The 15,813-nt window shown below is 35.8% G+C and overlaps 1 protein-coding gene across 1 annotated transcript in view; it reads right to left on the bottom strand.

The window, feature by feature from the left end:
- LRPPRC (leucine rich pentatricopeptide repeat containing) overlaps window positions 1–15,813 on the bottom strand; it is a 99,959-nt gene that overhangs the window by 63,530 nt on the left and 20,616 nt on the right. Inside the window, exons 12-14 of the mRNA XM_069583442.1 lie at window positions 10,000–10,118; window positions 8,458–8,551; window positions 5,228–5,294 (exon numbers count right to left, since the gene is read on the bottom strand). Of these exons, the coding sequence (XP_069439543.1) occupies window positions 5,228–5,294; window positions 8,458–8,551; window positions 10,000–10,118 (280 nt within the window). The remainder of the gene's footprint in view (window positions 1–5,227; window positions 5,295–8,457; window positions 8,552–9,999; window positions 10,119–15,813) is intronic.

Genomic DNA, 15,813 nt, shown 5'->3' with positions numbered 1-15,813 from the left:
GTATATGTGTGTACACACTACATCTTCTTTATCCATTCGGAGACAGCCTCTTCTCCTCTACACATTGATAAGTATCAAGACTAGTTTGCAATTGCTTTCTTACTTTCTGGTCTGTAACTAGTTAAGAAGTTGAAGGCAAGAAGATTCCTGTTCATCCTTGAATTACCTATTATCTCGCAGTCTAGACCTAAGCACACACTAAAAAGAGTTAGATTTCCTGAGTACTCACAAACTATAGTTCATGAAGTACCTTCCTACTCCTTATAAAAATATCATGAGTGGGAGCCTCACTGGCTGACTGAAAAGAGGAACTTAACATCTGGCACTTAACTTGGTTGATTTCAATTGGAGAATCCCAGGGATGGTGGAGCCTGGTGGGCTGCTGTCTATGGGGTCGCACAGAGTCGGACACGACTGGAGCGACTCAGCAGCAGCAGCAGCAGCAGTGTCAGAAACTTGACTTTTTTTAACATGTGAAAGGCCCTACTGTTCAGTGGTGCAGAGTCCCACTTGTCAAGCTCAAACTGTTGCCACCAGGTCAGAAAATCTCCTTATATCCCAGAACTCTATCTATAGACTACAAAGCCTTAAATGCCTCCAAGGCAATTCTTCAAAATATAATAATAATTTATCTTAATTGGAGGATAATTACAATATTCTGGTGGTTTTTGCCATACATCAACACGAACCAGCCATGGGTGCACATGTGCCCCCCCATCCTAACCACCCCCACCCTCCACCCTCCGCACCCCATCCTTCTGGATTGTCCCAGAGCACTGGCTTTGACTGCCCAGCTTTGTGCATTGAACTTACACTGGTCATCTATTTTACATATGGTAATATACATGTTTCAATGCTCTGAAACATTTGTTTTTGGTATGTTGCATTGTCAACAGAAGTTTGAACTATCTTCAATGACATTTTGTCTCTCACAAGTAACTCAATATTTTTGGTGGTAGAGTTTTCAGTAATATTGAAAATATACGTGGCCTTGTTTCTCATTTGAACTTTGTTCAGTTAGGGGTACTGTTAAGAGGAAAGAAAGTCTTATACTAAACATCCTCTGGCCTTGGATTTGACAGAAGAATTCACTAACTTTATCAGTCAGAAGTAAATATCCTTTAAAATACTTTAAAAATAGTTTAAAAAAAACTTAATAGTAAAAACTCCCTAGTAACTTTGAATAATCCCTAACTAATAAGCAGTACTGAATTTTAAACATTTTTATATAGGTGACTTCACATTCATAGGTTAACAGACAATTTAGTTTATATATTGGGAAACTTTGGGAATGCATTACACTTGACTGGTATTCAATGACCATCTCCTGAGCTTATCAACTTACAGAAATACTAGCTTGCTACTTTAACACCACTCTAAGAATATATGTACAGAAGTGTTGGTCTTCCCCAAATACTGTGGGATGGCATCAAAAAAATCAATCTGTGCCCAAACAGGTGACAGAACACATGGAAGGAACTACTGCCACTTGGACCAAGGGTTCTGCCACTAGGGCAGGTAATACTAAAGGGAGATAACTGTTCCAAACACTGCATTCCAATATGGAACTGCACATCCATGCTTCCCTTCAGTTCAGTTCAGTCGCTCAGTCGTGTCCGCCTCTTTGCAAACCCATGAATCGCAGCACGCCAGGCCTCCCTGTCCATCACCAACTCCCGGAGTTCACTCAAACTCATGTCCATTGAGTCGGTGATGCCATCCAGCCATCTCATCCTCTGTCATCCCCTTTTCCTCCTGCCCCCAATTCCTCCCACCATCAGAGTCTTTTTCAATGAGCCAACTCTTCGCATGAGGTGGCCAAAGTATTGGAGTTTCAGCTTCAGCATCAGTCCTTCCAATGAACACTCAGGACTGATCTCCTTTAGGATGGACTGGTTGGATCTCCTTGCAGTCCAAGGGACTCTCAAGAGCCTTCTCCAACACCACAGTTCAAAAGCATCAATTCTTTGGCGCTCAGCTTTCTTCACAGTCCAACTCTCACATCCATACATAACCACTGGGAAAACCATAGCCTTCACTAGACGGACCTTTGTTGGCAAAGTAATATCTCTGCTTTTTACTATGCTATCTAGGTTGGTCATAACTTTCCTTCCAAAGAGTAAGCATCTTTTAATTTCATGGCTGCAATCACCATCTGCAGTGATTTTGGAGCCCCCAAAAATAAGGTCTGCCACTGTTTCCCCATCTATTTCCCATGAAGTGATGGGACCAGATGCCATGATCTTTGCTTTCTGAATGTTGCTGACTGTGGCTCAGATCATGAACTCCTTATTGCCAAATTCAGACTTAAGTTGAAGAAAATGGGGAAAACCACTAGACCATTCAGGTATGACCTAAATCAAATCCCTTATGATTATACAGTGGAAGTAAGAAATAGATTTAAGGGACTAGAGCTGATAGATAGAGCGCCTGATGAAATATGGACGGAGGTTCGTGACACTGTACAGGAGACAGGGATCAAGATCATCCCCATAGAAAAGAAATGCAAAAAGCAAAATGGCTGTCTGGGGAGGACTTAAAATTACTGTGAAAAGAAGAGAAGCAAAAAGCAAAGGAGAAAAGGAAAGATAAAAGTATCTGAATGCAGAGTTCCAAAGAAGAGATAAGAAAGCCTTCCTCAGTGATCAGTGCAAAGAAATAGAGGAAAACAACAGAATGGGAAAGACTAGAGATCTCTTCAAGAAAATCAGAGATACCAAGGGAACATTTCATGCAAAGATGGGCTTGATAAAGGAGAGAAATGGTCTGGACCTAACAGAAGCAGAAGATATTAAGAAGAGGTAGCAAGAATACACAGAAGAACTATACAGAAAAGAGCTTCACGACCCAGATAATCACGATGGTGTGATCACTCACCTCGAGCCAGACATCTTGGAATGTGAAGTCAAGTGGGCCTTAGAAAGCATCACTACGAACAAAGCTAGTGGAGGTGATGGAATTCCAGTTGAGCTATTTCCAATCCTGAAAGATGATGTCCCTTAGGGGACTAGCTAAAATGACTAGGGTATCTCACTTACTTTTCTGTAATTCACTACATTTCTGTAAAATATGAGTAATTATTTCCGCTAAAGAGTAACTCTTAAGTAACTTTAAGTGAATCTGTTACGTGCTAATCCTTAAGGAGCTGCAGGGCTCTACTGCTAATATCCATCAGTTCTGTTTTCAGAACGGCTTTCAGTCAGTCAATTCTAAAGTTGCTGGATTCTTAGAACTCACACATGGACTGGAATAGTTACATTTCCAATAACCTCAAAATACATGGGCTAGCAGGTAAAGTATTAGGATCAGGGAGATACTACCTTAATAGCAGGGCTCAACTCAGTTAGTGGGAATAATACTAGTCTAAATGGCAACCCACTCCAGTATTCTTGCCTGGAGAATCCCATGGAGGGAGGAGCCCGGTAGGCTACAGTCTATGGGGTCGCAAAGAGTCGGACACGACTGAGCAACTTCAGGCAATACTAGTCTAAAAGCTGCTCAAGTCCTACCTACAAAGCATAGAATGCAAGAGACGTGGGTTGGATCCCTGGGTTAGGAAGATCCTCAGGAGGAAGAAACAGCAACTGACACCAGTATTTTTGCCTAGAAAATGCCATGAACAGAGCAGCCTAATGGGCTACAGTCTGTGGGGTCAAAAAGAGTATGACGCAACAGAGTGCACGCACACACACACAGCATGGAAGCATGCTCTAAGAAAACTGTTTCAAGTCACTTAATTCAAGATCATCTCAGAACAAAGCTCAAAAGTATTTAGAGGAATTGAAAAAAAAAAATTCCACACCATAAAATTCACAACTAGCATCCAGTCAGAAATTGTAAACAAGCACAAATGTATAATGCATAGTAAGAACAAAAATTTAAGAAAGTCAGTAGGCAAGGACATCAAAACATCTGTCATTAATATTTCCACACAGAGAAGAGGGAAGAAAGAAGCATGAACATATTAAGGAGACATGGCATATATTGAAAAAATAAAAAACCCAAAATGAAAAATATAATGTCTGAGATTCAAATACATTCTAGATGTATCTTTGCCTTAGCCAAAGCTCTGCACAGTATAAGTTAGTCTACTTTCTTCAGAATAAAAGACAAGCTCCTTCATGTTTTTTAAAATATTTTACAATCTGATCCTAATCAATGTCTCCAATCTCAACAATAAATACTTGCTGAATAATAGGGATTGCTCAAAAACAGAGGCAGAAACACAGAATAAATAAGACCTCAGTAATTAAGTCAACAGTGTTGATTATGTGCCAGGTATTAATATCCATGTGCTGAACATAGGGCAATAAACCAAACATGGAGCTTATGTTCTAATAATCAAAACAGCTATCACAAAATCTTTGTCACAAAATAAGAGCAAAAAACAAAAACTAAAAAGATATAGTATGCCCCTATTTAGAGGCTTTCATTTTTCCAAACTACAATGACTTTGGTTATCTAACTTCCCAGCCCACCACAAACCAGAAGCAACCTACATGTCCATCGACAGATGGATAAAGATGTGGTATGTGTCTATACACACACATACATACAATGAAATAATACTTAAGCCACTAAACAGAACGAAATATTGCCATCTGTGGCAACATGGATGGACCTGGAGATTATACTAAGTGAAGTAAGTCAGAGAGAGAAAAACAAGTATCGTATGATCTTGCTTGCATGTGAAACGTTAAAAAAAAACAGATACAAATGAACTTATTTACAAAACAGAACAAGACTCACAGAGAATGAATTTATGTTTGGCTACCAGCAGGGGAGAGGGGAGGGAGAAATAGATTGGGAATTTGAGAATGATATGTACAAACTGCTATATTTAAAATAGATAACCAACAAAGACCTATAGTTAAAAAACAAAAGTCATCTTGTAATTAAACACTCAAAGCATAAATCAAATATACATGCAAATTTGTCTATACCTTCTACTCGCCATTTTCAGAGTGCTTTCTTTTTCGAAACAAGACCTTTATCAGATCAGTATGCATTTCTTGGAAATGTCTGATATAAAAGGCAGCCTAAACTCAATTCAACTACTTAGTAAGAATAAAACAGATCCAAACAAACAAAAAACAGATAAGGTTATTTCAGGTAACTAACATATTGCAAGGTAAGAGTATCTGCTTCTTTCCTTGAATAGTAGGTCAAAAAGACAGAAGAAATCAGTCCATATTTAGACAAAGATCATATAAGACAAAGATCTTACCTCCTAAAGCCTAGAATGAGGCTGCCTCTCAATGAAGAAAATGAGAAAGGCAATGTATTTGATTCCACTGCAAAAGAAAATTATCATCATAAAATTCCAGACAAAAAACAAAACTTGCATTATCAATATATTTGGAAACACATTTATACCAATATCTTTCAGTTTTCATTTGGGAACTATTATTTTAAAAATGGAAAATTTTTGATACAAAGTTAATTAGAAAATTACAATAATACATATTGGCAATATAAGCCATCTTTTAAAAACATTTTACTTCATTTACATAAATTTATACAACTAATGAATTTATAAATATTCTTCTGTATAACTACATTAACTAATCTAACAGCATACTCAAAGTCAGCCTGGTACATATACCAAAGATGTATGTTATTGGACAACACAGCACTTCGAAGGGAGAGAGTGTAACTACCTTTTAAAAACAGAAGATGTGCAGGGGAGGGGAAGCTCTTTCTTGAGAGTTGTGTAGGATTAGGTTGAACCATTCACATTTCCTCATTCTACTTTTCACTATCATCTATAATCTGCATTCACGCAAGAGTGACAACCTAAAGTCACAATAACCTCTTGATCTCTGTTAAATAACTGATTTATATCGATCTTTCACGTTTCTGATGATTTTATTTCCTCCACTATTCATTTTGGCATTTAACAGTCATGTTTCAGTGAAACCTTGCATGTTTCAATGCTGACAGTCTAAGCCTAATTTGCCTTAGTGTAAGAATTAAGCTTTAATGCATAAGACCTGACGCCCCACATAACCCTTGTCATAACAAGCATGGGACAGAATCATGGTGAGCATCTCCTGAAGTTATTTTATATAAAATAAGTATATAAAATGGTGCCATGTTATAAGTAATTGTTTTCATCTTTTCAGTACATATGTAAAGTGGCTACTAACAGATTAAACAGGGACAGAATTATAATAGGTAGGAACCCACTGTGGAGGCAAATTCTGAAGACAGAATTAATAAATACAGTTTAGATACCTGGTTAAGTTTTTTTAAAAATTCATGGGAAAAGTCATCATAAGTTTTAATATTATTTGTTCATCTCCCTAAATATGAAAAAAAATTTAACCTACACACATAAGCAGAATTACTTGAGACCAACCGTCAGATCCCTTGAACGTGAAGCCTAAGTTTCTCAGTGGTTTCACAAGACATTAACTCTAAAATCTGTTTCTGAAATGACCTGAATTTACTCGCTCCAGGAATTTTAAAGTGGATGCACCACATGCTTTTTGGTAACCTTGAATTTCGCTTGATCACATTAACTTCCATGCCTACAAACTCAAATGGAGAAATGGTTCTTACTATCCCACAAACTTGATCAAGATTAGCTATTTCATAAGTCAGGGGGTTGGAATATACAGCATGGTGACTAAAGTTGGTAATAATGTATTTCGTATGTGAAAGTTGCTAAGAGAAGATCTTAAGTCCTCATCACAAGAAAAAAAAAATTTCGTAACCATGTATGGGGACGGATGTTAACTAGACTCATTCTGGTGATCACTTTCTAATACATACAAATATTGAATTACTCTATTATATGCCTGAAACTAATATTTTATGTCAATTACATCTCAATTAAAAAAAAGACAATCCATTTACTTTTCACTACTACTTGCCATTCCTTGTAATAACCAAAAGTGCCTCTCTATAAGGAGCCTACAAGCAAATACCAGCAATTACAGAAGTAACTGCTCTTCAAAGACCTGTAATTCAAGGGAAAGGGAGGACACTGATGGGAGTGAGCTGAAATCTTCTGTCTTTAAGTTCATGGCAATTTTCTTTTTCACATTTAATAACCTCTTGAAAAATTATTTCTAAACTATTCAAATTAATATTTTACAGAATATTATCAAGCTTTTATTAATTAAAAAGGTCACCAGAAACATTTCAGCCAGCTGGAAGGCTGCTGACAGAAAGCATCTAGTTTCCGTAGCAACAAACAAGTCTGAAAAAAATCAAGAGGTTGACAATGAAGTGGAATGGATGATATGATACAGGGAAAGGCATCTCTCTTGTATTCACCTTATGTGCCCAGATTCCTGTTAATGCTTCTCTGTTTTCAACTTGTCAGTATGAAAAATCTATATATTATACAGACTGGGAGGCAAAATCAATACACTCAGATAACAGCCTGCATTAATACCCAACCTTACACTCAAATAACTACACCCAACAATCACCATTTTTCATACTGACATTTTACCTTTCCCTTTACAATAATACAATAAAATAAAATAAATCTAATTCGTGCATATTTTGAATCAGAGGCTCTATTTTAAATAATGTAGACTCAGGTAATATGTACCAACAATCTGGTTTTCACAAAGCTTCCATTTATACAATTTGAATACATGTTAATCAAAGCTTAGCTTTTAACATTTTAGTGGGCTAGATATTGACGTTTGTATGTTTGTTTTTAAATGGTTCTTTTCACAAGACCTGAAACACTGTCAAGTTAATGCCACAGATAATGTTAAAAATTTTTAATTAAAAAATGTCTAATTTACTAAAATTAAAATGTCTGATAGTAAAAAAAATAAAATAAGGTTAAAGTTAGATGATCTTGGTCTGTCTCAGTCACCAACTTTGGCCAAATCATACAATCTTTCTAAGCCTCTCTTCATCTATCAGTGGATGAATTTATTAATATGTGACGAACACTGTAAAGCACTCTATCATTTGTAAGTGTTTAGTAAACATTTGCTGTGTTTCATTAACGAAAACTGGGAGCTGGCTTCACGTAACCTAGGGCCATAATAGCATTAGTTTAGAAAACACTTTCAGAAACCACATCTCATAGGATTTTCATAGCTCCCACAAGGTAGAGAGACAGGCAATACAATCCCATTTCATGAACTGAAGCAAAAGAATGGTAGAGAGATTTGTTTCTGATCCCACAATCAGCAGTTTATCATAGATAAGATCCAAGCCTTTCAGGTCCCCATTCCAACCTTACACCATGCTACTTCCAAGGTCCTTTAAATCTTAAAACTACTTCCAAATTATTTATAAATTTCAATTCATAAACCGTCTTATCAGGACAATTTTTTTTTAACTTATAAAAACTTCCTCCCTTTCACGGAAATTACTTTGAACTACCCGAGGCAGGGAGTGAGGGCATGGACTACCCTGTATGCTCTCAAAAGTCACAGAAATTAACACCTGCCAAGTCTACTACTTATGTTGCATACTTACGAAATGATAAAATATAATCTAAGTTTCCATTTACTGCTTTACTTCTCAATTCAGCTTGAGAAAATACATTATCATCATGTGGACATCCATTTTCCTAGGGATAAAGCATATTTCAATGATAATATACCTCAGCTAAAAATATGCAAATTTCTTCATATCAAACTCTAATAATCTTTCATTTTAAAAGATCATTTTCTAAAATACAAATAAACTGAATAAACAAACTTTAGCAAAAACTATGAGATGGAGTTTCGACATCCTAAATTAAATGTTTATCTTCAAATTCATATAATCTATTACTATTAGAGTGCTTTCCTTCTAGGGAGAGTTTACTACTGAAGACATTAGAACTGCTCTCTCATTTACAACAATGTACTAATTCAAAACAAAGAATGTATTGATCCAAAATGATATTTTAAGGCATATAATGAGGTACAGGTCAAATTTATTTTTACTTAACTCCAAATGGTAATTACTTGTCTCAACATCATATTTAATAATTTAAGTAAATGAGCTGAAATTCAGCTGAACATATTTACTGAACCACTTTATAATAACAGCACAATATTAAAAATCAACTAATCAATAATAAGAAATAAAGACATATTTTGGTATAATATACAATAAGACATTCAATCATAAAAAATAATTTGTGGAATTACATACTATAATGTAAAGGTGCCAAGTGAGAAGAGTAAGTTTTAGGGAAATATGAATATGTGAGGAAATTACCTTTTTAAATGCATTTTTTAACAGATAAATATGGATAGCATAGTCTCAAAACACACTGTTAAGGACTCAGGGAAGAAAGCTAAAGACACTCAAGACATAAATTGTATCTTTAAGAGGAATGTAATTATGAAATTATTTAAAAGAAAAGACACTCTAATAATATAGAAAAATAAAGGCATTATGTGAATAACCACCTAAGAAACAGGTCTTCTGAGCAAAATATTACTTCTTAAAGTATGTGGTACTCTACAGAGTTGTTCCTAATTGCCTAGCGCTTTATTCTGAAAATCAAAGTGCAACCATTTGCTGAGCCAGTGCACTATCCAAGTCAGTTTTTCATAGGCCCTTTTATAAATGTCTTGCTTATTCTGGTGAGGACAGGAAGTATCTGGTAGGAAAATAAAGCTTTGGGGTCAAACAAAAAATTATTCCCAAAAAAAAAGGAATAGTAAATTTATTAACAGTTTATTATGAAAATTCATAGAGAAGTGAAAAGTACTACTCAAAACAGGTAGAGTTACATTGTAGAGTGGGGTGAGAGTGAAATTGTTTTATTTAAATTTTGTGTGATATTGGCACGTTCTCTCTTCAACACAAGACAAATGTTACTTTCCCTTTTAAAGTTATTTTGAGGTTTAACAACTTTACAGGTGTTACACTCACCAATATTTTTACAAAGCTTTAGAAAGTTATATACCAACATAACCATTTTAGTCCTCAGCTCAGTGACTTTTTTCCTTCGTTACCACAAAACACTAGGGAGGGAAGATGCTCTCTTCAGTTATGAAATTAAAGCCACACTGTGCTCACCTGCAAAACAGCACGAACCGACTTTATACTATCAAAGCACGGAAACACGTAATTAACGTATGTTTCCTGATCAGGAGTTACTCCTATTTCATGCATTCCTTTGAGGACTTCCACTATACCTGTAAGATCAAATTTAAGAACACAGAGATGAAGAACTTAGAATACATTAACAAAAGATGAAAAGTTCAGTTCATCTATTTGAATTGTAATGTAGGAAAAGTACTCGGCATTTTGTCTGAAAGAGAAAGAACAAAACTGGGTGATAAGACGCTAAGCGAAAAAAATTAAACTACTCCTTCCTTAATCTCTCCCTATTAATTCAGGAGTAAACAGAAAGGAAATACTCCAGAATTTATAAGAAAAATGAAAACAATTGAGCCAGATGCGTAATAATTTCCAGTATCCCAACTGAACAGAGATCATAAAACATCACTGCTATCGCACAGCATTGATGGATCTACAAAATGAAACTTGACATGAATAAATATCAGAGACAAGGGATTAGAGGAGTGGGGTGAGAGGAGATCTGTTCAAGACAAAAGTTTTTAAGTTAAGCACGTATGTAAAGGATTCCCTTATTGTATTAATAACTACCTTGTGAATTCTTATTTAATAACACAAGAAAGAATAATTGATTCTAATGAGCTAGTCTCATTGTATTTTACACTGTAAGTCTAGTAAATTGTTCATTCTTTCATTTCCCCCATTCATAAAAACATCTTTTATTAACTTCTCAAAAGGACAGTTCATGTTTTCAAAAGCTATGGTTAGCTTCAAATAGTTCAAACTGATTTTTTAAATTAGACCAATTGGTTCTAGAATATTGTCAGACTACTCAGGTGCTACCTACTTTGACAGAAGCAATCGTTTAAGAAAGACCTCATTTGTTTTTCTCTTTAGAATTTACTTCTTTAGCTTCATTACTTTCACATTATTAAAACTTCCCCTAAAAAAAATTCCGTTTTTGATCTATGGTATTATCTACATAAAAGCTATATTTCTTTAAGTTCCTTATGTAATAGATTCTAGTACAAAAACTTGACTATAAATTCTCACTGAATACAGAATTGCAAGTCAGAACACAAGTCTGACTACATTATGAATATTGCACATTTTTTAGATAAAATTCAGATTATGGATCAAAACCTTTTTAATTTAAACAGTTCATTATATTTAAAATTACCCAGTATTTTCAAAACCTTAGTTAATTAGATCTGTTTTTCAAGATGTAAAAATAACACAGGGAAAAAACCCCAAAAGACAAAGCATGTGCTTACATATGAAGAGAACATGCATGCCAAGTTGGTCCATACAGCACACACAAGCCTAAACAATAACTGCAAGAAAAATCTGAAGCTATTCCTCCAACAACTCCCTGAGAATTGTACTAATAACCTTTATATCTATCATAAAAATGGCAAGTCACACTGGGCTCTTCTTCATACGCAAAAATTACTAAGCACTTGGCACAGTACATAGCTGCTTTTCAATTACTAGTAATAGACCTGTGCTAATCTGATGTCCTCAATGTATCTTCTGGCTAGTAATGATTGCTTTCATGACCACAGTTAAAATAAATTTCTAAATTTCAGGTACGACATTACAGTGAAGTGACAAAACAAAAGCAAGGTTTGCAGTTTAAAGAGACTTAGCTTTCAACTCTGGTTCTGGCACTTAATGGCAGAGTAAATGTGAGTAACTCCACTTTCAGTTCAGTTCAGTCGCTTAGTCGTGTCCAACTCTTTGCGACCCCATGAATTGCAGCACGCCAGGCCTCCCTGTCTATCACCAACTCCCAAAGTTTACCCAAACTCATGTCCATCAAATCGGTGATGCCATCCAGCCATCTCATTCTCTGTAGTCCCCTTCTCCTCCTGCCCCCAATCCCTCCCAGCATCAGGTCTTTTCCAGTGAGTCTACTCTTTGCATGAGGTGGCCAAAGTATTAGAGTTTCAGCTTCAGCATCAGTCCTTCCAATGAATACCCAGGACTGATCTCCTTTAGGATGGACTGGTTGGATCTCCTTGCAGTCCAAGGGACTCTCAAGAGTCTTCTCCAACACCACAGTTCAAAAGCATCAATTCTTCAGTGCTCAGCTTTCTTCACAGTTCAACTCTCACATCCATATATGACCACTGAAAAAACCATAGCCTTGACTAGACAGACCTTTGTCGGCAAAGTAATGTCTCTGCTTTTGAACATGCTATCTAGGTTGGTCATAACTTTCCTTCCAAGGAGTAAGCATCTTTTAATTTCATGGCTGCAATCACCATCTGCAGTGATTTTGGAGCCCCCAAAAATAAAGTCTGACACTGTTTCCACTGTTTCCCCATCTATTTCCCATGAAGTGATGGGACCAGATGCCATGATCTTAGTTTTCTATTTTTTCTTTATTGACTATGCCAAAGCCTTTGACTGTGTGGATCACAATAAACTGTGGAAAATTCTGAAAGAGATGGGAATACCAGACCATCTGACCTGCCTCTTGAGAAACCTATATGCACGTCAGGAAGCAACAGTTAGAACTGGACATGGAACAACAGAGTGGTTTCAAATAGGAAAAGGAGTATGTCAAAGCTGTATATTGTCACCTTATTTAACTTATATGAAGAGTACCTCATGAGAAATGCTGGGCTGGAAGAAGCACAAGCTGGAATCAAGAGTGCCAAGAGAAATATCAAAAACCTCAGATATGCAGATGATACCACCCTTATGGCAAAAAGTGAAGAGGAACTAAAAAGCCTCTTGATGAAAGTGAAAGAGGAGAGTGAGAAAGTTGGCTTAAAGCTCAACATTCAGAAAAACTCCATTTTACTGGGCCATAATTTCTTAGCTTACACACTAGAAATGGCAATATACCCAAACTGTGCCTTCTAGACATTTTAACACATAACAACAATTTAACATGTAACCTTTGATTTGATCCTTCTACCCACCATCCATGTAATAAAGGCAATACATCAAGGCACTCAATAAACGGAACAATTTTCTGACCTGTAAGAGTCCATGCCTATTAAATGGATGGAAGCAAAGTATCAAAACTGCAAATATTACCCACAGGTATGGAACAAACTCTTGTGGTCTAGGCCTACAGGAAGATGGAGGACAACTGAAAAAACAGACTGAATAAAAAGAATCCCAGTATTGCAACTCAGTTGATCAGTAAATAAAGTTCTATATTAAGAAGGCTTTCATCTCAGCCTACTCGGGGGAAGAGTATAGATTTCTCTACTTAAATAAAGTTGGAAATGCCTCCAGAAGTCCAATAATCTTTATTTTAATAAAAATGTTAAAGTAAGCATTTTCTTCAAGGTCAAAGGCATGTCCTAAAATAGAAACACTGTTTCCTAACTGCAGGGAGGTGCTTGAAACACTACAAAAATGGAAAAACCTACACTTTCCCCTCCAATCAGAAGGACCTAAGATCAAGTCCTTTTGGACTCAGGAATGATAATAAAGCTCCATATTTATTTCTCAGGGTGGTCACTAAAACTAAAATCTGTGTGAAACCCTAAAATCACTAACCAAATGTTAATAGTAACAACAACTAAAATTTTTTTAGCTGTCTTAAAATACTCTAATAGCATAACTATTTCATTTTCTTGCAAACAGGTCAACAAACTGACTACAGAAAGAAGAGTCCTACACAAACACTTCTCATCATCAATGCCTCTAATAAATTTTAATCTCTTAATTCTTCCATCTTCTAATAATGCTTTTCAGGTCAGGAAGAGTGCACCCTGCCTGTTTAGATGAGCTACACTGGTACCATTTTTAACTTATGCATCTTTCCAACTGAAACTAGAGCAGTTTTGTGAAAACCTGGATTCCCATCATTGCTCAGATGAGTTCAGTCAAGGATATTCACTTCAGTAACTATAGTCGGACAGGAAGATGCAAACACTTCTCAATAAGAAAGAAAGAAAGGTGACTGATCTGACATACCTACATATATCTTCCTCAAAAATACAATCCACATTTTTAAAAAATATTCATATATTCACTTAGATAAACAAGGTTCCCAAGCCTCTGTGAACTTAGAAAATCTAAACGATCTAGTGAACAGCATTTCAAATGTAAGCACAATATAGTTTATAAAGCGAAAGGGAAGTCGCCATTCAAAAATTTTAAAGGAATTAAAGTACTACAAACTACTGGGAAAGATACATGGGTTTTCTGAACAAATCCCACTGACTAGGGCTGTTTACGCCACATGATTTTAGACTCTACCCAGAGAACTCACTTTACAAGGAGGGAATTTATTTTTTAAAAAGTACCACCTAAAATAAGGATTCTTTTTTATTCTACTTGTTTGAGTTAGTATGAATAGAAAGCCAGATTTCTAATTTATATTCACTCAAAACTTTGATATAGTTCCATGTATTTTGGCATCAAGTATTACTGCTAAAAGTCTAGAAAATTTATTACCTTAGTGATCTTTAAAACCAAAAAAACTGAACAAGGCTTGAAGCTTCTAATCCAATTCTGAGAATATAGAGAAAATACTATGTTTTTAAAAAAATTTAAAAAAACAGGAAATTAATGTGTGATACAGTATTGTCAACTAAAGTACAGATTTTGTTCAAATTAAAAAGAAAAAAACTTATTGTAAACCATTTGGGGGAAAAAGGTAAATTGCTTCCAATGAAACCAGACATAGATGCATTTCCATTTGTTTGTTTAGATTTTCAATAAAAAACATTTTACTAAGAAAAATAAAAAGTACCTCCTACTCAACCATTTTACTCAACTGGTATTTAAGCTTTCATACCAGCCTTTCCTTTCATATTTTACCTCCTTTATATTCTTATTTTCAGGTTTCTAAACATATACCAAGGCATGTAGATCCTCATCATTCTGCACTATTTCCTCTCACTCGGGCCAGTCCACTAAAATTCTAAGAGAGGATTTTTCCATTTGCGCCACAGAGAAACACCAGCAAGATAAGCCATGAGGAAGTCGTTGTAAGAATCTTTTTTAGGGCTTGGTGATGGCCAAATTTGCAGCCAGAAGAATTCTATTCAATAAACATTTGATCATGCTACAGTTGAAAACTTGGTTCAATCTGATCTGAGCTCTGAATACCTTTCTTTGATTTCCTAAATAGTTTTATTTTCTCCTCATGAAAAATACTCCTCTACATCCTCCATCTCTGTAGCCATTACTGTCTTCTATTTTATTTCTACCAGTTTACATATGACATTCCCCAAAAGATAAAGTCACTGCACTAGTAAGAATGTTACTTCTTTATCTTACAGGGTGCTGGAGAATTGATGCTTTTCAACTGTGGTGCTGCAGAAGACTCTTCAGAGTCCCTTGGACTGCAAGGAGATCAAACTAGTCAATCCTAAAAAGAAGTCAGTCCTGAATATTCATTGGAGGAACTAAAGCTCCAATACTTTGGCCAACTGATGCAAAGAACTGACTCACTAGAAAGACCCTGATGTTGGGAAAGATTAAGGGCAGGAGGAGAAGGAGACAATGGAGGCTGAGACGGTTGGATGGCATCACCAACTTGATGGACATGAGTTTGAGCAAGATCTGGGAGTCGGTGATGGACTGGGAAGCCTGGCATGCTGCAGTTGGACCCGACTGAGCGACTGAATTGAACGAAACTATATAAAATATACACAGTCATTGACCTGTTACATGAAGAAAAGTCTGTAGAATACATACTTTATTTTCAGGATTACTTGCAAGGGAGAAATGAGTTTTTAAAAACTATAAACCAGCTGACAATCTCTTGTACTCTTAGGCTAACTTCCTCAGTTTTCCTATTTTTCCAGTTAAAAATCTTCATTGATTAAAATAACT

This window comes from Ovis canadensis, chromosome 3, assembly GCF_042477335.2.
Source record: "Ovis canadensis isolate MfBH-ARS-UI-01 breed Bighorn chromosome 3, ARS-UI_OviCan_v2, whole genome shotgun sequence".
In the NCBI taxonomy this organism is placed as follows: domain Eukaryota; kingdom Metazoa; phylum Chordata; class Mammalia; order Artiodactyla; family Bovidae; genus Ovis; species Ovis canadensis.
Note: the sequence above shows the minus strand (reverse complement) of the source record. Positions and strands in the feature narration are given on the sequence as shown.